The sequence below is a fragment of the Lygodium microphyllum genome, chromosome 12, assembly GCF_053477565.2.
Source record: "Lygodium microphyllum isolate KBCC chromosome 12, Lygodium_microphyllum_v1.1.10, whole genome shotgun sequence".
Lineage (NCBI taxonomy): Eukaryota > Viridiplantae > Streptophyta > Polypodiopsida > Schizaeales > Lygodiaceae > Lygodium > Lygodium microphyllum.
The window spans coordinates 121,952,850-121,979,324 of NC_141146.1; the positions used below are offsets into that span (position 1 = coordinate 121,952,850).

At 41.8% G+C, this 26,475-nt stretch overlaps 1 protein-coding gene across 1 annotated transcript; it reads left to right on the plus strand.

Moving 5' to 3' along the window:
• Positions 1-3,171: 3,171 nt before the first annotated feature.
• Positions 3,172-25,846, plus strand: LOC148028213 (transcription factor SRM1-like). The gene is made up of 3 exons (XM_087689987.1): positions 3,172-3,498; positions 4,010-4,552; positions 24,837-25,846. Exons 2-3 carry the CDS (start codon positions 4,068-4,070, stop codon positions 25,333-25,335), a joined length of 984 nt encoding a protein of 327 aa, XP_087546113.1. The 5' UTR covers positions 3,172-3,498; positions 4,010-4,067; the 3' UTR covers positions 25,336-25,846.
• The last annotated feature ends 629 nt before the right edge of the window (positions 25,847-26,475 follow it).

A 26,475-nucleotide genomic window follows, 5' to 3' on the forward strand; every position in this document is an offset into this window, starting at 1 on the left:
TGCAAAATGGAGCACAACCCACCATTTTGGAAATAAAAAATTGCAATACTATAAACTCACACACCTAATGAAGAACACTCTGGGTGTACTCTAACTAACCAAGCTACCATCTCACAATAATGTACTCTAACTAACCCATCTAACCACCAACTATCCAAGCTACCATCTCTCTCTCTCTCTCTCTCTCTCTAAATTTCTCATCCCTCTCTCTTTTCTAAAAATAAAAACTAAACACGTATAAATTAAAATAAATAAATAATTAATAGATAATAATAAAGCAAATAGCTAAACTATATAACTAACCAATCAATAAAAAATTAAAATAACATAAATCCACATACATAATCTTACTAACTAATAACATAAGAAACTAAAGCAAGTAAATAATTGATAGATAATAATAAAGTAATTCACTAAACTAATTGACTAACCAATCGATAAAAAACTAAACTTATCCCAAACAACTAAAGTAAACAAGTAATTAAACTAACCAACCAATTGATAAAAAAATAAACTAGCCCTAAACAATAAATTAAATCACTAAACTAAATAAACAATTAAAATAACATGTTCTCTCTCTCTCTCTCTCTCTCTCTCTCTCTCTCTCTCTCTCTCTCTCTCTCTCTCTCACACAAAAGTAATTTAATCAATAATAAGCTAAACAAACTAAAAAAAAAAGGCTAAACATGTATAAATAATTAATAGATGATAACACATATAATTAAACTATCTAACTAACCAATCAATAAAAAATTAAACTAATCCTAAACTAAATCGATAAACTCACCCTAAACTCACACACATAATCTTATTAACTAATAATATAATAAACTAAACTGACTAACTAACCCTAAACTAAATAAATAATTAAAAAAGTAAAATAATATAAACTCACATACATGAGCTTAACAATATTTTAAAGTAATAGATAAAAAGAAAAAAAAAAACAAATATCTAAACTAATAACTAACTAACTAAACAAAAAATTAAAATAACATAAACTCGCACACCTAAACTAGCCCTTAATTAAATAAACAATTGAAATAACATATTCTCTCTCTCTCTCTCTCTCTACACACACACACACACACACACACACACACACACACACACATAAAACTTACTAACAAAAAGTAAATAAACTCACACATATAAGATAAACAATTAATTAACTAACCAATGGATAAAAAATTAAACTAACCCTAAATAATTAAAGTAAACATATAATTTAAATAATATGAACTTACTAACCTACCAATAATATAATAAACTAAACTAACTAACTAACCCTAAAATAAATAAATAATAAACAATTAAAATAATTTAAACTCACACACATAAGCAATTAACAATCCAAATTTAACAAACTATTAACATATTCTCTCTCTCTAACAAAAAGTAAATAAACATACAATAAGGTAAACAACAAACTAACTAACTAAAATAATATAAACTCACTAAAATAATATTTTAAAGCAATATCTAAACTAACTAACTAACTAAACAAACAATGAAGATAACATGTTCTTGCTCTCTCTCTCTCTCTCTCTCTCTCTAAACTCACAGTACATATACAATTTAAATAATATAAACTTACTAACTAATCCTAAACTCACACAAATAAGATTAAATATTCACACACACACACACACACACACACACACTCTCTCTCTCTCTCTCTCTCTCTCTCTCTCTCCGAAGCTCCAATCACACTGATGCCACATGTCAAAGTTCTCTTTCTCCTCTCTCTCCTTTCTCTCTCTCTCTCTCTCTCTCTCTCTCTCTCTCTCTCTCTCTCTCTCTCTCTCTCTCTCTCTCTCTCTCTCTCTCTCTCTCTCTCTCTCCCCTCTAGCTCTCCTACGAGCTGACACTCTCCTGCGACTTATGATGCCTCCTGTGTACTGTGTGCTCTCTCTCCTCCTGAGCCCTAGCGTGTCACTACGCCATTAGTCATAGTCTCCTACATGCTCTCCTACATCAGAGAGAGATCTTTCTCTCCCCCTGAGCTCCAACATTAAACTACGTGGCATGTGAGCTCCAATGTGCTCTAGTGTGCTGCCAGATTGAAGGGACAACGAAGACTAGGTTCTGATGCATTTGCACTCTACACCTACACCTACACCTACACCTACCCTTCCCCCCTCCCCTCCCCCGCCCCTCTTTATGTATTCCTTCTCTCATTCGATCTCCAATATAGCGACCATCAAGCTCTCCTTCAAAGGTTTATCAATCTACACTCTGCGCCTACCCCCCCTTTTTATCTCTCTTTGTGTATTCCTTCTCTCATCCGATCTCCAATACATTGACCATTAAGCTCTCCTTCAAAGGTTTATCGATCTCTCTAATACAATGACCAATACAATGATTAATACATTATGCAAGTAGGCTATCAATGAGAGAGAGAGAGAGAGAGAGAGAGAGAGAGAGAGAGAGAGCATGTACGCATGATTGTGCTCTTAATCATGAGCACAATTATGAGCAATTAACGAGCACTTTTTTGGTTTGATTTGGGAGCTAGGTTTGGGAGCTCCTTGGTGGTTCAACATCGCCCGAACTTGTAGCTCAAATAATAAAGAAGTATAGATATAATAAGAGTCCACCAATTGGAAACTTATCACAAGTTATGGAACTTGTTGGGAAGCTAAGGCAATGGGGCTAGTACGGTGATAGGTAACTTGCCCCCCCCCATCACTTCTATAATTTGTAATTAAAAAGTGAAAATTGAAATTACAACCTGCTTGCTATCAATAAAAATAATTTTGAAAGTGATTGATTCGCTCTCATTCGGCATTGAAGTTGTGGAAGTGATCTACATGCTGCAAAAAAGTCCCGCCTAATGCATTCTAGGATATGAGAAAATGGATAGGCGGGTGCCAAAAGGGTGATGGGTTTTGAACCTTGGGTGATCTATTGCAAGTCTCTACGTCATTCAATAACCACATGCACATGGTATTTACTGGTCTTTGGATGCAACGAGAAAATACGATATAATTAGGGGTTGCAACTTTATTGGGCCCCTTACCCTACAAGACAACCGATGCGCATGACATCGTTCCTAGCATAGAAGATCAGCCTGCAAGTGGCAAGGAAGAACGATTGCCTTTTGGTGATTGGACCTCAAAGAACTATGCTTCACTTTTTTTTAAGTACAGAGGAGGGGCACTACCTACATTAACCATTTGGGTAAACGTTCATGTGGATTGTTTCGGATGAGGTTCTCTCTCTCTCATTCTCTCTCTCTCTCTCATATTCATTCATTCATTCGCTCATTGTTTCTCTAAAGAAAGAGATACAGACCTGCCAAGCACACTTTGGCTACCGCAAACACGGGCAGGTGATGTGCACAGAATAATCTAATGCGCTTGGCCGACCTGCGGGAACGAGGATGGGGATTGAGGAGGTAGCTCCTCTCAAGCCTCCCTGGAGCCATTGTTGGTACCTCACGAACTGTGCATGAGCTGCAGCCTGCGTCTGAACTGTCCTGTGCGCGTATACAGGGTAAATTGCAGCTTCATTATGTGTATCTTCTCTCTCTCTCTCACACACACACACACACACGCACACACACACACACAAGTGCACGCAGAGAGAGAGAGAGAGAGAGAGAGATCCTGGTTCTGACAGTTTTGAACAGTCGTTGCTTTGAGCCGTGTGAGGACTATCCCTTTCGCACATTAATGTATCGAAGAACAGTGGTTTCACCAAAAAAGAAGCAAAAAAGAAGCGCACACATGTTATGAAGGTGTACCTAACAACACTGCCTTAATGATCATTACATTTGCTGATTGGGACTGAGATAGATATTAGGTTGTGTAACCAAGGATTTTATACCACAACACGAACACTCGCATCAGTCTATCATTTTGTTCCACAAAACTGAGTCGAGGCTTTCAAATATAAGAAATGTCCTAACAACTGTTTATGTTTTGATACAGCAGAATGCACCTTAAACATCTTTCTTTACCTCTGACTGCACCTTAAACATCTTTCTTGATCTTTGTGATCGCAGAGCCTTATGCATACAATATGTCCTGTTGACAAGAATAAGCTCTATATAGCGTACATTGATGGCTTCATCTCCCAGTCCTCCCGCAGCTTCCTCTACAACAAGTTCTGGATCTCCCTCTTATGATCAAGAGTTCATTGAAGCTTCATTGTGGACACGTGAGCAAGAAAAGTTGTTTGAAAATGCTCTGGCAACATACGATCAGGATCTCCCTGACCGATGGGAGAAAATTGCAGCAACGGTTCCTGGAAAAGATGTTGCGGAAGTTAAGAGTCACTATGATTTACTTGTGGAGGATATCACTAATATTGATGATGGTAAGGTTCCAGTTCCCACGTATCCTATGCCTTCTACACCAACATTTGAGAGTGCTGGAGAAACATTAGTCGGTATGGCTGAGAGTTATTATGTAAAGAATGTGGTGGGGCAAACATCTGGTGCCTCAAATGCTTCAAGTGGTACTAGTGCCAGTGGGAAACTCAGTACATCCAAATCACTGGATCAGGAGCGCCGTAAAGGGATTCCTTGGACAGAAGAGGAACATAGGTTGGAACTTGTTTTCAGTTTTTCTAATATTGACGGCACAAGTAGAGATATTGCAGCAGTCTTCACAATGCTATCTTTTTGATAACAAGTTGATAGAAGCTGTTCAAATATTGGTGGAAGTTAACAAACTGTGGTACACATGCAACTTTACATGCATTTTAATTATTGATTATTTTGGTCATTCTTACTAAAGTAAGAATTTGCTTTCTTTGTACAATATGGTGCCTGTGACATGTTGGTTGCAACTTAACTTCAGATGACATTCATTAAGCTTCGTGAAGGCTTGGGTGGAGGCTAGAAAACAACATTGATGGGTAGATAAGATTTATCAAGTCCTCAAAATTCAGAAAGGCAATCAAGCACAAATATAGAGAGGCAATCACGTAGAATTTCAGACAGGCAATCGACTAAATAACACAATAGATTAGGCCCTTTGAATGAGAGGAAGCCTCTGTGATCAAGGAAACTCTTAAAATGCTCACAGGTGAAATCAAGATATCGCACAAGGAAATAACTGCAATAGGAAGCCTTCATCCTTCATCCCCTTTTTATTCTCTATGTTCTTCGTTCGGACCACACAGCATCTAGCTAGTTGCTAGCAGATGCCACATCAGCAAGTTTTCTGGGGACCAGTTTAACTCAGCCATTGGCTCAGGGACAGTTTAGCCCGTGCAGCAGAGCCTAGCCTGCACTTGGATCAACTGGAGTTTCTGGGCCAAGAAAGACAGACAGTACAGATGATCATGATCTCTGTCCTTGATCGTCACTGTTCTTCAGCATATGCCAGCAATTAATAATTGCAGCTGTCATTACATATGACACTTTCTCTGCCCTTATTATCAGAGTTCAGACTTGGGGATTAAGTCAGGTTTTAATGATAGTGAAGTATGATATGTGGTATTGGGGCTTAATTATCTAATTCTTCTTTCTTTCGCAATCATTGTATATGAACAAGATGTTGCAGACCATAGTCATTTATTGACAGAGTTCCAGCACCATGTGGCATGAAGGGACCTTAGGAGCAATGTAACCAGTAGCAATGCGAGCTCAACAGCATCAAGACACATTGCAGTTGTAGCAGGATAATTCAAGTGGAGGTTGGACAACTGTTGAACTTTTAATGGCAATGCTGATGGCAACTTGACCAGCTTGAACCATCTATTTGGGTACATATTGAGTTCTTGTTGAATGCTTCTCCTGTGACAGCACCAGGACTTTCCTCTTAACACATGATTCTTCAAAGTCTATTTCTGAACAGTCTCTGTTTAGTACCTAGCAACTACCAGTTTGGCTTCCAATGAAGTTTGTTGATTGGCAATAAAGTTCCTTGGACTTCCAAGAGTGTAAAATGGTTCTGGCTTTTCAATGTTCTCTTGTGATGGTAGGCCGGTTGAGTGGACTTGCAATCAGATTTGGTATGTCTATGGCTTCTGGAAAGCTTTTTATAGGTTGAAGCAGATACACAATGTGTGGCCTCTAAGGATTGACAGTTTCTTCCTACAACTATGGAGAGAACGACCGTAAAGAAAAGAACAAAACCTGAACGTTTAGGATTGAGTTTGAAGGATGGAGGGCCCAACATTGCTGGATGGGTAGGGCAGAGAGGGTGCTGGACAGAGCAGCAGGACAGAGAAATCTGATGGTGAGAGGAGAGGAGAGACTCCAGAGAAATGTGGACTCGCCGGAATGACTGTGACAGCAGAGGGAGAATGATCATGATGAAGAAGTGTGAACAACTGAGGTGAGGAGGACAGCCCTAAATAGGGGTAGTAGCCAACCTGGCCAACCTGCAGGTAAGACCATCAAAAAGCTGGCTGACTGGTTGCCAAATGGCCTAATGCTACAGAAAATGCCAAGTGTCACGGGCCAGGCAGGCAGAAGGTGATCATATTAGGGTGCGGTTGCCACTCTACATGTATGTTGAGGTTGAAAAGGCTGACAGGCATGACCAGTGCTAGAGCTCCGACAAACATCTGTCAGACTCAGACTGAGGCTCACAACTTGGGGATGGACAAGGAGAAAGACATGAGGGCTAACGGTTCATTGGACCTTCAACTGTGGACTTGAACTCCTTTGCCATTTGAAAGAATGGTGTCACAAAGAACTCTTATTTGATGTGTGTCCATACTGATAATGAGCTGAAAACACAAATTTTATGTTTGTCTAGACCAGCAACCTCTATCAATCCAAGAACAGAAGTAGCATATACCTTCTGGTAGGCTTGTTGCTTGCAGTAGGCTTGTTCCGAGCAACAACCAAATGCGACTCTAGTAATCAAGCAGGTCATGATGCAAATGTGCATGCTGAGAAAACAATGCAATTGAGAGAGAAAGAGAGAACACAGATAACGGAACACAAATGATTGCAACTGAATGATGAAGAAGAAATTAGGACTGCATGCAATGCTGAAGGTGACAGACTGGTCTCTGCACGAGTGGCAATGAAGGGCAGCATGAGGGAGGGCTCCGGACAGAGGAGGGAGGAGAGAGAGGATCTGACAATGAGGAAGAGGAGAGGAACTGCAGAAAATGTAGATGTGGGCTGGAGAGACGACTTTCAATCAGCAGAGGAGATATGACCATGACCAATGAGAGAAGATAGAAGATGGTGTGATAGTCCACCGATGATGAGGGGAGTGCTACATATAGGGGATGGAACCTGAATTGGCGGACCTGCTAATTATGAAGGTTGGACCTGCAAGTAATCAACCGCCTGCCTGCAAATGTACTGCCCTGCTGGTAAATGGCCCGAAATGCATGAAAAAGGTGACTTGTGTTGGGAGATTACCATTTGGTCTGTGAAAATAGAAACATAAATCTGGATGTCCTAACATGGCTGGAGCAGAATGCCTACAAAAATGGGATGCCTCCACCTACTGTGATGGGAATGGACATTACTGAAACAAGCAGAGAACTGAATGACAAAGAGTGCTGGAGCTCTAAACATCCTTGATTGAGGCTCACAACCAAGAGATGGAATAGAGAATTGCAAAGCATGAGATGACCGCAACAAACACACACCCAACACCCCCCCCCCACCCCCAAAATCCTGGGTGTGGCTGAAAAGGAGCAGAGAAGATGGAACATTATCGTAGAAGAAGAATCTTGCATACTGTTAACCACCTCTGAGGAAAGCTCCAAAAGATTGTAATGCATCCGAGGGTAGCAGAGGATGCAATGTTGATGTTGTCCATTGGAGATGAGATCCAGCCAAAGGAATATGACCCCTGCTCTAGGAGAAAACCTAAAAAAGCAAGTGGCTTGATCATGCTAATCGGATAACATTCCCATCATCTTCTTTGTTTGTGTGCTTGTGTAAGTTAACTGTGTGTTAGTGATGCTTGTATACCATATGTTTTTACCACAAACCTTGTTGTTTCCACACAAGGTATCAAAGCTAGTTGCTCTTCTAAAGAGTCTTGTGCAGGTCTCATGAGAAGCTAGGTTCGCACAAATGAGATGCATCTAACTCATGATTCGAAGTCACTATCCTCTTGGGAGCCTAAAGTGTTGAATCAGACCTCTTCATCCCTAGAGGCTTCAAGCTGGCATTATGCCCTCAACGACAATGCATCATTATCATCATCATCATCTCCTCCAAGTTGACCAGATTTTGGGTGGATGGTGGATCGTATTCCTCCATCTTCCCTCTACTTTTCTTAAGGCACATTGGCATTTCATCATTGAGTTGCTGCCCAATAGTCTATCCTCTCGTAAAGGTTGTGTTTCTTGCATCCAGCTGCTGCCATCATTTCGTGCTGCCCTTCTGCTTATTCACTCTTGAGCCTCTGCTGATAGTGGATTGCTGCATTTTTCTGTTTCAACTCTTCCGCGGCCCCGTGACATCCCTTTTAAACAACATTGGTGATGTGCTGCACTCACGATCCTTTCTTGGAGGGCAACACTTTCACACTCTTCCTCAGCACACTCCCATGAGAGTGGCTGTTGGACATCCTGTGCTCCTTGAGCACACACAATTGGATGTCTTTTCTCATTTATTAATCGTTTATTTCAATATTCAATTGTTGTCATTTTCTTTAGTAGCATTGTTGTTTGACTTTATGTGCGTTAGTGATATTTGTATACTGTATTTTGTATGCAAAACCTAGTGTTTTCACACATATTATTAGGGCTAGCTTGCTTCTCAATGGTATCTTGTGCTACTATGGTGAGAATCTAGGTTTGCACAAGCAACACATATCTAACTCATGATGTGAAAGACACTTTACTCTTGGGAGTCTATAGTGTTGAAGCAAGCCTCTCCTTTAATGGAGGCTTTGAGGTGGCGTTATTCACTTGATGTGGAGAATACTTCATCATCATCAGCCTCATCATCCTCGTTTTTGTCATTGTCGTCATCATGATCATCTAGTTCTAAAAAGTTGTAAGTTTGTGTTTTGGTACTGCTTACTAAATTAGGTTATTTTTATTCTTGATAGTACTTAGCCCAAAAAGGAAGGCTATAGAGAAGAGACAAGTGTCAGGATACTAGTCACACAAGCTTCCAAGTGTACTACTACTTGTCACATCTCATTATATGTGATTGTCTTGTGCTACTCCACTTTCCCTCTTTCCACTGAGTCTTTCTTTCTCCTATAAAAAGAGCCCTTTTCCTCTTATTCTACATAAGGTTTCCTTGCTATAGACTCATGTATAGTAGCTGAAAGTTGGTCCTAGCCATCTCATACTTCACTTCTTTATTATCAAATTCCTAAAATTTTCCCCTTCTTTCACTACATAGTTACAAGTGATGCAAAATAGGATGGGAATAGGAAACGAGAATCGGGAGGAATTGTTTTAACTTGTGACTATATAGTCACACAAAATGGGACGTGGGACAAAAAGAAGCAACCATCCCTATAATCCTTGAGTCCAAAAATGATTGTCGCTTGTGACTATGTTTCGCTGCTATTTTACAAGACAACAAACTTGTAAACCGATTATAACACCTATTTTTTGAGCTTTTCTACCATTACAAGATCAAGAAGGGAGCCATATTGATGTGGTGCTGATCAACAATGGAGAGAGATTGATTTTCACTCTTTTTACTCTTATCTTGTAAAGAAATCAATTGTTTTATTGGCAAAGTTAGTTTATGTATGTGATGTATGTGTGCATGTTCATACTTTGTATGATCTTGTTAGAGTGAGAAATACTTATTTTCTTACTCTTAAGTTAATTGTAACTAAGCTCATTCCCCAAGGGACTTAGCCTGCGTAAAAATACATTTTGGAGGGGGGGGGGGGGGGGGGAGGGGGGTTTTACCCATCTTTAGCCCTCAACTTATCTCTAGCTATAAGTTTTCTAAACGATTGTTATATTCGGCTTCAAGTATTCGCCCTTTTTATTTTCTTGAATTGTTCAGTCTTGAAAATAAGTGAATATTAGAATTTTGCGCGTATTAAGTTGTTCGAGATATTTAGATAAAAACATAAATTGTAAACATAAAAAATGGGAGAAAAAAAGAATGTGATGAATGCATAAATAATGAATGTAGATGAGTGAGTGCACACAATGCTCAACGGTAGAGCAGTTGAATAGTGGATGGCTCTCAAGGGAGTGGGTTGAGGGAGTTGGTAGAGTATATCATCCATTGGAAACAGATCTTGAGTGTAACAACTACCAATTAGAGCAAAGGATAATGTAGCAAAGTGTCAAAAACTCAAAAACAAATTGTTGTAGATGCACACACAAATCATGTCCATGTTGAAAATGTGAGTGCGTAGCAAAAAGGTAATGAAAAGTGAATATGAAGAGAAGATGGAGACTAAATGAATGCAAGAGAGAAGGAATAAACTAACTACAATGATTGAAAGATACAAGGCTATAATGGTCAGGCCCAACATGCAGCACTGAGTATCAGTGTGGACACCGGATGGTAGTGAGGTGATTAGAGAGGAGAATAAGGAGCACTGGTTGAATGATCAGAATAATTCTATGAATGAATGTGAGCGTAGGCCACCAATAATTAGGTAAATTGAGGCCGCAACTAGTAATCAAGCGGTTAGGTCCATAAAGTGGGCATCTAGGACAGCCTATTAGTATCCAAAAAGAAATGCACCAATGTATCTTCCATCTAAAGTGCCTAACACACATAAAATGAGAGAAAAACACAATGTTAGAGCTCCTAATGTCCTCTCCTAACTCAGATTGAGGCTCATAGGTAGTAGATAATGATATAAGACACTTGTATACTAACAATCCCTTTGAGGTCTTGGATGTGACAAATGGCCAAAGAAGATATGGATTTGAGGGGGGCATTAAGAGCACCAATGCCCATGATGTTTGTTAATTAAGAATGCCAACCAAGAAACAAGATCCTCTTTTCATATGAAAGCTTGATCAAGCGAAAGCTCACCATAGGCCAACAGAATTGGAGAAGCCTTGAATGAATCACTCTTGAAAATTCCAATTGGGGATGGGTGAGTTGAGCCTTTGATCCAATTGTGAGACAATAGCGAGGTTTAGGGAATTGTCGAAGGCACCATAATCTACAAAGAAACAATTGGAACCAAGAGTCAAGTGGTATGGAATATTGGCTCAATTGCGAAGAAAAGAGACTGCCACATGAAAGAAAGGTATAAAGGAGATTGTAATCCTTGTAGAAGCTCCTTACCATCTTGGGAATCTCCCTTTGAAACACAAAGGGCTAAGGAATCCACAGCCGCATCATCGATATCATTCCCCTATGCAAGGGATGGAATGTAAAAGGGGGCTACTAGAGGTGATGGTGGGGCATGGGATGAAACTTGTGGGATAGATGGTGCACAATTGGGAATGGGTGTGGCAATGGAAAACCACCACGAAGGACCATTTACAAGGGAAGGGGAATGGAGCATGTATATGTTGTGCTAAGAAATGCACTTAGTCACTTGTTAAACAACCCCAAAACATGCTTAGTTTAGGCTTATTTTAGCCAAAACCCTGAAATGGGGAGCGGAATCGAGAGAGTTAAGTAGGAGAAGATCTAGAACCCTAATTTTCTGTAAATAGGCAGCCAACCCTTCACTCTTCTCTAATCTCGTTTTTGTAGATTTCAGGTGTTTCAGCTTGCTGCCTACACCCCGTTCGCGGAGGACATCTCAGCCAAAGCTGTCCATTGCTGTCTCCATCAGTTGGTGCTTGATTTCCAGCCCTCTTCACGTAGTTTGGAACTGATTCCAACCAGGCGACTGTTGTTCCTGTACAGACCTGCTGCCATACAGCCTACCACGTCATCACAGTCCTGTTGCCTGTGTTTTTAGTCTTGCTCTCATTTGTTGCTTACATTTTTAGTATTTCTCTCTCCTACAAGCTAGCTTGCTTGCGTTTTTAGTCTTTCTCTCACTTGTTGCCTGCGTTTTTAGTCTTTCTTTCTCCTCACTATTGTTTGCATCAGATCCAGCTTCTCACGGTTGCGTTTGCTGGTGTTCGGCATTTGGAGGTTGCCTTGCTACGATTTGGTATCCGTTCGAAGTATAACACACTCTCTAGCTCATTACCCTTGCCTTGATCCTTAAGATACAGGAGTTCGAGGTTCAGTATTCATTCACTGCATAGTGTGTTTGTTGCATGAGCATCGTATTATTCAGTAGTTATATCACTTTATTTATTTACTGTGTTCATTGTCTCTGAGTTACCCTAACCCTAATTGTGTTCTTTTATCAGTCCGTGCTTTGTCATACGATTTCCGCTTATGTTTCTGTGTTAGGGCATTTTCTTACATGGTATCAGAGCCTAGTACTCTCTGAGAAACCTAGGCCTTTGATCTGAAAGCTCTACACAAAAAGCAAAAACTACAGCAGGTTCAAATGACTTCGAACACAACAACACCGATTCAGTCTCCAAAACCAACTATGCCAAGAACTGAGTGAGAGTGGGCCGATCAGCTTGCTCCACAAAGTTCCGATATGGTGGAAGATACTTCTTTTGACATGGAAGAAAAGCTAGGCAAGTTGACCCTTGAAAAATACATATTGATCATAGCTTAAAGATGAAAGAAGATTGAGGAGCTTGATCTAAGGATTACCTTTCAAGAAAGGCTTCTAAATGAAGGTATCCATGAAATTTTCTCTTCAGATGTAGTGTGTAAATGTGATGACGTTGTAGGGCCGTCGAGACCTCCATCAGGGATGGGCCCCCCTCTTGGAAAACAAGGCCTAGAGTATGTTCCTTTCTTTCATCCTCTTCCGTCCACTTTGGTGCAAGGTACTTTAGATTCGTCTTTTGTTCCTTCTTCTTTTACCTCTTCTGCTTTGCAATATTATGGTAGAGATCATGTGGAAGAAAGAGTCCAGTCTGTTGACAACAGAAAAGGTTCTCTTGAGGACCAATTCCTGCATGTTAACACATGTCGTGGAGATTATAAGAAAAAGCCAGGTACCTCTTCTTCTATCCTTCTTTCTTTTCCGTCTACTTCACAAAATCGGAATGAATTTGATGTTCTTTTTTCTTTATTGTATGGTGCATCATCATCTTTTTTGCCTCTCCCCATATTCACCACATGATTGGCATACACACACTTTTATCATCCTTAGGCACTTATCCTAGTCAGTGTGAGGGATTGGCTTGCTAGTTTTGTGAATGACTTGGGTTTAAGACTCTCTTTATCTTTTCCTATTTGTGACTTAATCAGCCGCTGCCCCTATATTACTTATGTATTTTCAAAATACTTTTCTTTGTAGGACTTGGTAGGCCCTTGGGCAGTTGCCGAGCACCCTTGGTCCGATGCCCTGGCCTCTCTTGGGTGATCACTTGGACTCCCTTGGTAAGACAACCATCGCCTATGTAGTCTTGGTAGGCCTCTGGGTAGCCGACGCGCACCCTTTGTTTGATGCCCTGGCTGCTTTGGGGTGGGATGCCTTGGGGTAGATTAAAATTTAGGTTGCCTTTTTTTCTAGCTCTATTTTGGGCCTAACAGGGGGTATTGTGCTAAAAAATGTACTTAGCCACTTAAATAGCCCCAAAACATGCTTATTTTAGGCTTGTTTTAGCCAAAACCCTAAAATGGGGAGCAGATCGAGAGAGTTAAGTGGGAGAGGATCTAGAACCCTAATTTTCTATAAATAGGCAGCCAACTCTCCACTCTTCTCTAATCTCATTTTTGCAGATTTCAGGTGTTTCAGCTTGCTGCCCACACCCCGTTCGCGGAGGACATCCCAGCCGAAGTTGTCCATAGATGTCTCCATTAGTTGGCGCCTAATTTCAAGGCCTCTTTATGCAGTTTGGAGTTGATTCCAGTCGGTCGACTGCTGTTCCTGCGTAGACCTGGTGCCGTACAGTCTACCACATCATCACAGTCCTATTGCCTGCGTTTTTAGTCTTTCTCTCACTTGCTGTCTACGTTTTTAGTCTTTCTCTCTTTTGCAGACTGTCCTGCCTGCGTTTTTAGTTTTTCTCTCTTCTCACTGCTGTCTGTATCATATCTAGCTTCTCACTGCTGCGTTTGTTGATGTTCGACATTCGGAGGCTGCCTTGCTGCGATTTGGGATCCGTTCGGAGTAGGAGACACTCTTCAACTCATTATCCCTGCCCTGATCCTTGAGATACAAGAGTTCGAGGTTAAGTATTCATTCACTGCATAGCGTGTTTGCTTCATGAGCATTGTATTATTCAGTAGTTATATCACTTCATTTATTTAATGCGTTCATTGTCTCTGAGTTACCCTAACCCTAAGTGTGTTCTTTTATTAGTCTGTGCTTTGTCGTACGGTTTCCGTTTATGTTTCTGTATTAGGGCATTTCTTTACAGTAGAGCCCTCTCTTTTACTAGCCTGTTGCTACAATGACTCTAGAAGAAGAATCCTCAACAAAGATGGTCTCCTTGGTAAAGACAACTCGGGTCTTGAGACTAGTAAGACCATAAACCGAGAGAAGATAGAACCCAACTTTGGAACATGTGGGGCCTTCGAAATGGAGCTTGATAGACAATTAGATAATAGTGGCAAGTGCAAACACTAGTAATACATTGTTAGCCATGGTCATGGTCTCATAGTATATTGATCATGTATTATGCCCTTAGCATGGTTAGACCTTAGTTGTGTTAGTTCTGTGTGTGAGGTAGCCTCTAATTGTCTCATGAAGTTCTTTGCCTCATGAAGTGAAGTTTTTGGATAGTTGTAAAAACGTGACCTGATGAGGTATTTTTGTGTATCTTTCTTGTCTATCTGATCACTTATGATGTCTACTTCTGATGTATGATGGATCTACTTCGAAATATGAAGGATTTGGCAGTTGGCGCCATCATTTCTAGTGTATCTGTTCTATTTACAGCATGCTTTATGCATTATGGTTCTAATTCTCTGATTTGTAGTGCTGAGTAGAGTAGATCTATGTTGTCATATGATTATTTTTGAGTTTCTGTGATTTTTGGGCATGATATGGAGTATTTGCTTCATAAAGTATTCTCTATTCTTTTATGCATTCTGCATAGAAAGGGCAGCAAATATACATATTGATGAAATGTTTACCAACAATGACTATACCTTGTGATGGACGAAGATCTTGCAACAAGTCTCCTAAAGGAGTCATATGACTTGAACCATTGGTGTTGATGAGCCAAGGTTGTTGAGATGATGAGACAGTCGAAGAAGGCTTCTCCACTTGATGTATGTGAAGAAACATTGACTCGGTGGTAAGTTGTGGATATTTCTTCCAGCACTTCTTCTCAAGGTACTAAGTCTTCCCACAATGAGAACACTTGTATTGGCCCACAAAATTTAAACGAGAGTGTGAAGATGATTTCGACGTCTTCCTTTTCCCTTTCTTTTGCTTGGCTTGTCTTGTACCTGTAGATAATGTCACAAAAGCACGGCTATTTGCACTAGCTTTGCTAGAATCTCTCCTTGTGACACAAATCCTACTCAAGCACCAGTTGGACTAGCTCCTCCTAAGTGAGAGTCATGTGTATAAGAGGTGATATGACTAGTGTAGAATACATCATATATTGGTGACGAAAGATGTGAGAAAAGTGTCATAGTTAGGTCATTCGAAGGAATGTGCTTATGGAGGAAAACAAGCTCATCTTGAATCTCCTCCATCCTATGGATATGACTCCTCATCGTAGGGGAATATGTGTTAGAGTGGTGTTGTAGCTTCAACTCGAGAGATAGATGATACCCAATATTTGGATCTAGTAGAGAGTCACCAATCTCCTTCAAACCTCTGCACCAGTATGAATATGTCTTATATGCATAGGCATAGACTATGCACACTCAAAAAGAGAAAAGAGTGGGCTCTAGTGTTTAGCCGATCCTATAAAGTTACCAAGTTTGAGGTTGCACTGACACAAGGATCCACGGTAGGTTGGGGCATAGGAACTACAACAAGATCCCAAGGTCGTAGGTATCAAGGATGCATTTGACTTTGGAGGACCCTAAAGGTTAGTGTTGAGAAACCCTTCACCCTTCACCTGCAGTTTGCGTTTTTTGCATTTTTGCGTTTTGCGTTTAGGGTTTGTAGCCCCAAAAAGGGGCGCCATCCTAGATTGACTGTGCCTATTATAGGCCACTCTCTCATTCATTCCTCATGGCTGATTCATTCAGTCCGTCACCTCTTCTCTCCAGCCTCTCCACTACCCTCACACCCCTTAAGGAGGACATTGCAGTTCGTGGTTCGTGGCTGTTTTCATTATCTTCCTTATGCTACGATACCCTTGTTCCCTTGTATCACATTCACTCCATGATTCAGAACTTCATCATTCTATTCATCAGAGATTCTTCTCTCTTCTCTTCTTTTCTCCATGTTTGCGAGTTCACTCCGTATTCCTCCCCGCAAACCCTACTGTCTTGTTGGTACGTCATCTTTTGACAAAAAGAAGAGTGAGGTGGAGATGCAATGCTACATGCTAAAGAATGCTCATGTAGCAGGTGCCTCTTGGACAATGTCCCTCGTGGAGAAATTGTTCACTTGTCTAAGTGCCCTAGTACAAAGATAATGAAAACATGCAATGCATAGGAGGAATGTCGGGCTTTGTGTGGTGCTGACAACCATAAGGATATGCCCGTACTCGATTTCGAGAGTTGGCTTCATGTTGATCAAGTAACCAAGGCAAGAAGAAGATGTAGAGGATCCCTAAGATCCAAGATTTCCACTTGAAAGGTAACATGCAGTAAAGAACAGTAGACAGAGTGAACTGGAGAACCCGAAACTCAACTTCTCTCCCACTAGCTCCATGCATCCATGCAAGAAGGAATACGAAGGCCTCGTCACCAAGTCGTGGTTGGACCTCCAAGGCCCTGATTTAGGTAGATTCTTGAGATCCTAGGTATCAATAGATAAGATGATTGCTGGAAGGAAGCCACCCCATCCAAGGATAGAAAAAGAAGGTAAAAGGCCTCTGCCAGGGTGTGTGAAGAATTGAGCGGGGGGTGGGGATCCCATTTGAAACTGGAGGAATAGGAGCCCCCTCTAAAGTTGCAGTAGATGTAGATTCCCCCTTGGAGGGCAAAGAAAGATCATCCTCCTCTGAGGTAGATAGGGAATCCAAAAACTCATGGATCACGTACTCCGAAATGTTTGAGGATGAAGGAATTGTCGTTGGTCTCCAGAGGTGGCCTCTCGAACTTGAGTAGGGGAGGTTAAAGGAATGGGCTTAGACTGAGCGATGAGTGGGCAACAATCTTCTGCTTCTCAATGGAGCGGATTGGGAAGCCAAAGAAGAGGAAGGAGTTGAGCAGTTAGTGTCTCTCGAAGGAGCGGACCGACGAGGAGACAATATCAAACAATCACTGTCTCTCGATGGAGCGGATTGCAGAACTGCGGGCCATGGTAGCGAGTATAGCCGAAAATAGGTGGGAGAAGACTGCTGCTGGCATTGCGATCATCTCTAGGAGGTCGGGCTTAGACTGAGCGATGAGTGGGCAACAATCGTCTGCTTCTCAATGGAGCGGATTGGGAAGCCAAAGAAGAGGAAGGAGTTGAGCAGTTAGTGTCTCTCGAAGGAGCGGACCGACGAGGAGACAATATCAAACAATCACTGTCTCTCGATGGAGCGGATTGCAGAACTGCGGGCCATGGTAGCCAGTATACCCGAAAATAGGTGGGAGAAGACTGCTGCTGGCATTGCGATCATCTCTAGGAGGTCGGAGCGCCAATTGATCCTTCATGTGCTCGAAAGGACTTGGTGCGCATCAGATGCATCTTATTGCCTTGAGCATAGTACTTTGATAGCCGATGTAAAACGATCTTTGTGGCCCAAAAAGGAGAGGTGGCACATGGAGTGCCTGGTGGAAGATGCATATACTCCAAGGGGTGGGGAGCCAAGGTCGAAGTCGGTAAGCATTGGTGGTGTGTCTAGTGATGCCACAGTAGGAGCAGCCAGTAGTTTGGTCATCTGTTGGTAAAGAAGCCATGGGTACCAGTATGCCTTGCTGAAGAAGGAAGAGGTCAGCTACGAACCATGAGCTGCAATGTCTGCCTCATGGGATAGGACAGTGAAAGGGCTGGAAGTAAGCTGCTAGTGGGAGGAGGATGCGACCAGCAGTAAGAGGTTGCAACCAGTAGAAAAACGCAGGTGAGGAGAGAGATTAAAAACGCAAGTTGTAGGGGAGAGAGAGAGAGAGAGAGAGAGAGAGAGAGAGAGAGAGAATAGCAAACGCAAGTAGTGGAGAGAGGAAATCTGCTACGATAGGCTGATGAGAGAGAAAATCTGCTGCAACAGGCTGAGGAGAGAAAAATAGCAGCGACAGCAGGAAGGAGAGAGAAAGACTAAAAACGCAGGCTGCAAGAGAGAAAACAGCAAATGCAGGCTGGAAGAGAGAAAAAGACTAAAAATGTAGGAAAAAATAGCAGCAGCAGTCAATATGCTGAAATCAGCTCCGAACAGTGTGTGATAGGCCGGAAACAGGCACCAGACTGTTATAGACAGCAATAGCCAGCTTGGGCCTCGATGTCTTCTGCGTTTGGGGTGTGGGCAGCAAGCTGAAATACTTGAAATCTGCAAAAGCTAGATTATTTTCTGAATGGAGAGTGATCAGCAACAGTTGCTGTGCTGTAAACAGTAGCAAACGGGAGGTGAAGGCTTGGAAATAGGCGCCAAACTGTAGATGACAGCAAGGGACAACTGAGACTGCGATGTCCTCTGCGAAAGGGGTGTGGGCAACAATCTGAAAACACCTAAAACCTGCAAAAACGAGATTTTGATGCAGAGGAAGAAGAAGAGAAGTGGATGCCGAACCTGCTATCGGTCTTTGCCTTCACTGGAGTGGAGGATCTTTGCCACTGTTTGAGCTTATCCAACTCTGATACCATGTCAAAAGATGACGTGCCAGCGAGACAATAGGGTTTGCAGGGAGGAACAGGGAGTGAACTTAACAAACATGGAGAAGAGAAGAGAAGAGAGAAGAAACTCTGATGAATGGAATGATGAAGTTCTGAATCATGGAGTGAATGTGATACAAGGGAACAAGGGTGCCGTAGAACAAAGAAGATGATGAAGACAGCCACGAACCACGAACCAAAATGTCCTCCTGAAGGGGTATGAGGGTAGTGGAGAGGTTGGAGAGAAGAGGTGACGGACTGAAATCAACCGTAAGGAATGAATGAGAGAGGCTTATAAATAGGCACAGTCAATCTAGGATGGCACCCTTTTTTGGGGCTGCAAACCCTTAACATAAAACGCAGAAACACAAAAAACGCAAATTGCAGGTGAAGGATGAAGGGTTTCTCAACAGTTCGTCCCATCCATCTTCTCTTCCAAACCTCTGTGGTGGTGTGGATATGCCTTATATTCATGAGCATAGAATTTGCACAATTCAAAATGAGAAAAGAGCGGGCTCTAGCATTCAGCCAATTCCATAAAGCTGCGGAGTCCAAGGTTGCACCAACACGGAGATCCGCAGTAGATCAGGGTATAGGAACAACAAGATCCCATGTTGTAGGTATCGAGGATGCACTTGACTCTGCAAGACCATAGTAGTTCGTCCCATCTAGGTTATTGGATGTGGGTAGAAAAGGTAGAAAAGCCACTTGCTCTAGGGGTGCCAAACCTGCCAATCAGGGACTGGTAGCCTTTGAAGAATGTGAAGGGAGAGAATGATAGGATGGTGGTTGGTTTGAATGGTCCTGATCTACACGATCCCCCCAATCATACGCATTAGCCAACCACCATAGGTGTCCTTCAAAAAGTACCTGCAAGAAAACAAGAAAAGATATGTTGCATTGGGTCTGCTTGTTCGGGGACCATTGGTCTGCTGTACGGCAGAAAGGATGGTGTCAGCAGGGTAGATGGGGATTATCTGATGTGAAAGAAGCACTCGATGCTGGGCAGGCCTGCAAAATGCAGATATGCATGGCTGTGCTGGCACAAACACAGCCTTTAGGTCACTGAAAACCTGTCGTTCAACTTACTGATGGGCTGCGTAGATGAAAGAGATGGTCGACCCAGTAAATACAGCAAGAATAGATGTCTAGACTCTAGCCACCTGTGTTTGAGGTTATCCAGCCTGGTATGATGTCACCCTGAAGAGAAAGAACAGCCTGTTTGCAAAACACATGCAAAAGTGGGTTTGATCCTGAGAATCCTGCATAAAAACCAGGCCTGCTGCTGAGAAAACAGCAGCCCGATAGTGAAGGAACATTGTAAAGGGATCCTCTTGATCAAATGCAGCAGTCCGAAGTCAGGTTTGCACAAAAGCAGCCTGCAAAGTGGTTGTCCCGCACGTGACGCAGTGAGTAAAGGCTGAAAACTGGTCGCCCTGTTCAGCAGCTTAGTAAACACAAGAAATTTCCACCTAAAGATGATGGCTGCTGGCTGGAATGGTAGACAGACTGTTCCTCTTTGAAAACTCTACCTGACCAGCTCCCATGCGTAGTTTATACCATGTAAGAGTCTGCAGTAGAAAGGAAAGGGAAAGCAAACATGGAGAGAAAAAGGAAATTGAATGAATGAACGTAGGAGAGAAGGAACAAACTGATTGCAATGGCTGAACAATACAAGGCTGCATGAGCCCCAACACATTGTGAGAGTGCGTAGTGGAAAGGAAAGTGAACATAAAGAGGAGATAGAACAAGGACACAAGTGAGAGAAGGAACAATTGATTACAATGGCTGAAGGTACAAGGCTGCAATAGTCAACCTCAACATGCAACTCTACACGTTGGTGGGTGCTAGATGGTAGCATGGGGACGAGAGAATGAGGAGGGTTGGCTGATCACAAAGGATCAATTATGGATAATGAGAGTGAGAGGAGAGGCTGCCTATTTATAGGAAAACTAGGGCCACAACTAGTAATAAAGTGGCAAGGCCCCAAATATGGGTGCCCAAGACAATCTAAAGTGCCTAAAAAGAAATGCAGTAATGTGTTCTCCATCTAAAGTGCTAAAGCACATAAAATGATAGATAAAGACAATGTCAGAGCTCATAATGTCCTCGTTTGACTCAAACCGAGCCTTACAAGCAAGAGATGACCATGCCAGACACATCTGCTATCACCCCCTCTTAGATTGTGGATGTGGTTGAAGGACATAGAAGATGTGGATTTGAGGGTGGCAAGAAGAGTGCCAATGTCGATGAAGTTCGTTGATGAAGAATGCCAACCAAGGAGCAAGATTTCCTCTCTAGATAAAAATTTGAGCAAATGGAAGGCCACTAGAGGCCAATGAATATGGAGAGGCCTCAAGTGAATTACTCTTGAAAACTGCAGTTGGGAATGGGTAAACCAAGCCTCTAACCCAACTATGAGATGATGGCGAGGAACTATCAAAGGGACCATAAGCTGCATAGAAACAATAGGGACCAAGGCCCAAGCGGCAAGGGATGGTGGTTTGCTAACGAAGGAAAAAGGTTATCACATGAAAGAAAGGCTCTAAATAGACTGTTATCCTTGAAGAAGCTCCTCAAGATCTTGGAAACCCCCTTTGAAACACAAAAGGCCAGGTAATTCATAGTTGCATCATCAATATCACCCCCCTTTACAAGGGATGAGAGAATCATGAGAGAAGATGGTGGGAGTTGGGGTGGAACTTGTGGGATAAATGGTGCATAATTGAGAAGAGGTACAGTAATGGAAATCTGCCTCGGAGGGCCTTGCACAATGGAAGGGGAATGGAGCATATATAGCTCCCTCTCTTGGTAACCTGTCTCTAGAGTCTCTTGTAAAAGAATCCTCAACAAAGATGGCTTGCTCAATTAAGATAACATGGTTTTTGAGTCTAGTAAGGCTGTAAATTGAGAGAAGAGGAAAGCCCTCTAGTAAGGCTGTAAATTGAGAGAAGAGGGAAGCCCAAGTTTGGAACATGTCGGGTCTCCAAATCAGAGCTCAATGGATGGTCAGATAATAGTGGCAAGGTGCCAACACCATTAATAGGCATCGAAGAGTTTTCACCAACACTAACAATACCGTCTAATGGATGGAAATCCTGCAATAGGTCATCTTGAGGAGTCATGACCCGATGCACCATGATCAATGAGCTATGGCTGCTAAAAAATCGAGAGTCAAAGAAGGCTTCTCCACTTGATGAATGTGTAGAAACACGAACTCGGTGGGAATAGTGGGTGACGAAGTAGGGGTAGATAGAGGCTTTGATGTAGATCCACCCTTCTCTTCCAGACGAAGATGTGGATATTTGTCGAGCACTTCTCCTCAAGGTGCAAGGTCTCCCCACAACGAGGACACATGGGATATCCTCTATGGTTCCCCACAAAATTTGCACTAGAGTGTGAATATGACACCGACTTCTTTCTTTGCCCTTTCTTCTACTTGGCTTGTTCGGTACTTGTAGATAAGGCTGCAAAAGCATGGCTATGTGCATGGGCTTTGCAAGAATCTGGCTCACTGTGATGCGCATCTTATTCAAGCACCAATGGGACTAGCTCCTTCCATGTGAGTGTCTCTTGTGTATAAGAGGTGAAAAGACTAGTGTAGAACACATCATATGTTGGTGACGGAAGATGTGAGAGAAGTGTCATAGCTAGGTTGTTCGAAGGAATATCCTTACCGAGGGAAAGAAGCTCATCCTGAATCTCCATCCTATGGATACCCTCATCGTAGGGGAATTTGTGAGAGAAAGATGTTGTAGTTTCAATTTGAGAGATAGTTGATGCCCAAATGTTTGGATCCAAGATAGAAATGCCAATTGCTTCCAAACATCTATGGCAGTGTGGATATGACTTACATGCATGTGCACAAAATCTGCACAACAAAAAAAGAGAAAAGGGTGGGCTCTGGCATTCAACTGATCACATAAAGCTACCAAGTCATACTTTTTGCTATGTGTGTGAGAGACGTTTTTCATATGCCTCCTAAGAATTAATACTATAAGAAACTTGTTTGAAATTCCTACCTTGCCATTTCAAAAATTTCTGGCTACTACTTCACTTATACTTAAGTCTTATGGTGACTTGTATGATGTGTGACTTGCAAAACTCGGCATCCATGGACTCATGATTTGAGCTATTTTTGAGGACGATACTAGGTGTGGCAGCAGTAATCTCATCTCATTTCTGAGCTAAATGTCAAGAAAATGCATAAACTCATGCTAATGAGTGTCAAGTTTCGACCAGGATTTGATCAAAGTGAAGGCCATCATTCTACATATATGAAAGTCAAGACATTTTCAAGCCCCAATGCTTGTGTGATTGTTGCCTTGCTTACCAAATTACACAGCCAATTTTTTGGTGAATGGATTCAGCCAGGATTAACAAGACTTAGGACAGTTTCTGAGTTCTACTGTCTGGTCTACAATTGTTTGACTGTAGTTTTATGCAGTGTGTTAGGCTGCTGATCTTGGAGAGTATTTGTGAGCTTGTTGCAGAGACACATGGTTCTGATTATGTTGTTTATGATGATGAGGATGTATGTGATAAGGTCCCAATTTGTACAGCTTCCCTTGTTGACAGCTCCAGAGGTAGAGCCCTTTGTTAGCGACTCTCCAGTAGTAAAGCCGCTTGTCAATGTAGAGGTAGAGCCCTTTATTAGAAAGTTTCCAGTAGTAAAGCCCCTTGTCAATGTAGCACTGTTGACTGCTATCTTTGCAGTGGGAGAGAGGATAGTGGGAGTTTTGGTAATGAGTCTGCTTCAATGTTCTTTGTTTGTGAGGGGGAGCTGCTTTGCATACTCCAAGCAGTGAGGGCTTCTTTCAGGAATCAGCTCAAGCTGCCATAGCTGACTTCGTTAGTATCAGAGTTGAGATTGGAACTACCGGTGTGTGCTCTTGTCACCTGGAGGGCGATCTTTCACAAGATGTTTGTATCAATTAGAGGGGGCCGTTTTCATTCCACATTAATCTTCCTAGTGCAATCATGCTATAGCCGGGCATTCTTGGCGATAGTGGAAATTCCAAAATGGGCACTGCAGACTGCTGTGCCACTTGGTAGTCAGCCTCACAGAAAAGACTGCTATGGCTTAGCTAGTTCAGACTGCATACATGCAAGTTTTGTGCGTATGTGATCAATTTTAAAACCTTACAAGTCCCAAATCTACCTTAGGCTATTTCATGAAACAAATTTCCCTTGCATGCAGGATTATCTGCACTTTTGGCTGACAAGCTAGAAGGATCAACCTCTGTACAGGAGACATGTGGAAATCATATCGTTGTTAGAAAATGCACAGTTCAGGCTAAAATGCACCAAATTTTTTTGGTGGAAATGAGTCTTAATATTAGATCTTGTTGGAACGAGTTCTATTTAATGAATTTAGGAATATACTCTTTGGTCATCTCCTGACATATGCCATTGAGCCGGTTCTTCCGTTTTGATCCTGCTATCATGCAAAGAGCAGATGAATAAGCACTTCGATTCTGTGAATATAGGCTTAAACAAGAATTTACCTCAAATGACATGCAGTTGACTGAGGGATTGATTGAGCGGTTATTATTCTTTATAGTCTATCAGAAAGTTGAACAGCCTTTTGAATCTCATAGTGGTTTGCTTATTACATTTATTGTATGCCATGTATCTCTTTTATTATTTTTTGTTCGGCATGCAGAAGGGGGGGAAAAGTTTAAGATCTGGATGACGTTGGAATGACTTGGTAACTATTGTTATGTTGCCATTAATAATGGTATTATTAGACTAGGTTATTATCACTATTATTATCTGTTCAAATATGGTTGAATTGCCATAATTAGAGTAATTATTGAATGACATTACCTTTTCAGTTGTTACTTTTAAGTTTTAGTTGTTAAATGCAACAAAAATCTATTATTAAGAGAGCCATTTTCCTTCATCTACCCGCAATGCACACAAAGATGCTTTGGCAGGACCTGCTTGTATTCCTTTGACTCTTTTTTGCGCTCGTATGATTTTGGGAGTGTGATTTAACTTTTTCAACTTCCTTCAGTAATGATCTATTCTCTGTAAATCATGAAGGCTATTTTTGTTGGGCTTGGACAAGTTCGGCAAGGGGGATTGGCGTAGTATCTCAAGAAACTTCGTGATTTCAAGGACACCAACACAGGTTGCGAGCCATGCACAGAAGTACTTTATTCGTCTAAATTCCATGAACAAGGACAGGAGAAGGTCCAGTATTCATGATATTACCAGTGTTAACAATAGTGGTGATGGCAACCAGCCATGTCAAGGGCCGATTACAGGTCAGGGTGCAGTTGGAACAGCTCTCTCACATTCAGGGACACCCACCCTGGTAGGGGGCACTGTATATGGTGCTCCTGTAGGTCAGCCCATTGTAGGTCCAGGTGGCTCTACAATTGGTACTCCTGTACCCCTTCTTCCTCCTGGAGTTGCTGGTTCATATATTCCCAGAGGTCCTTTACCTGGACCAGGTGTAACCGGACCTCCTTTAAGTGGAGTGCCTATGGTGTATCCAGTCCCTCAGCCACCCATCTCTCAGCCAGCTGCATACAGGTAGATTACGAAGAAAACCAGAGGCTCTAGAAAAAGGTTGAAGCACACGTGGAGCTCTATTGTACATAGGCCTCCTAGAAACCTCTATCAGCCTTCCATGCACAGATTACACAGATTATGAGCGGAATTCTGGCTGATGTGCTGCCAATGCTTCATGTCTTGAAGCCCAAAATGCACACAGTTGATGAATTCTGTAATGTTGTGAGCTTAGAAGCAACTCAACAGCTGTCAAAGGAGTTGTATACAGATTTTCGAAAGACCTTGTATGTAGTTCTATAGGGCAGAGAATTTTCACAAGTTTGGGCATTGGGACCATAGTGATGGCATCAACTGAAATATAAGGATGGCTTTCTGAATAAATTTGTCTCTATTGGAAGAGAGTGTGGTTTATGAAAGTTACTGTGTCAGCGGGTGCTCAGTTAATTGCTCCTTTTTATGGTGGCATTGCTCTGAAATTGTTGTGAAGGTAAAGGACACCTTAGCTTTTTTTCTCTTTTGGTGTTTCATCAAATCTATAGTAAAACTGTTACTGCCATTGATGAATTGTTGGATTTGCTTGTATGTTCTGATTGATAGTTGGCATTGTTATTTTTGCAGCTTAAGCTCACAAATGCTTGCTAATGTAATGGACTTCGTGACCACCTAACTGTTGAAACTTTCTATATCTTTCCTAGAAGCAGTACTTTATTTACTGTTTGTAAAGAGGACACTTATTTGCAACAAGTGTGATAACATTCACATATTTCACATGTGGCATCCATATAATTCACACGTGACATCCGAATATTTCATGTTGACATTTATACATTTCGATTTTTTTTTCATGTTGGTTCTATCCAGGCATTACTCCTTTCCAGCACACAGGTGTCCAAACAGTTCTGTAGCAGCTTCACACCTTCGACCCATGTTGAGTGCATTTGTTGTCCTGCTCTTTAAGCTTTCAATATGTTGTGTTGAGGCTTTGTGCTATTAATGGAGGTAACAGTATCTCCTGCTGAATAGCAGACTGAATTTTAAATTCAGGCTCTCTGATCAATTCAAGGTCCTTAGATGCTTAAAGTGTAGCATGACACTTGGAAACAGGAACTAAGAGACAGTTAGGCAGTGTGCTGATAGGTCTTCGTACCTACATTTTACCTTCTCA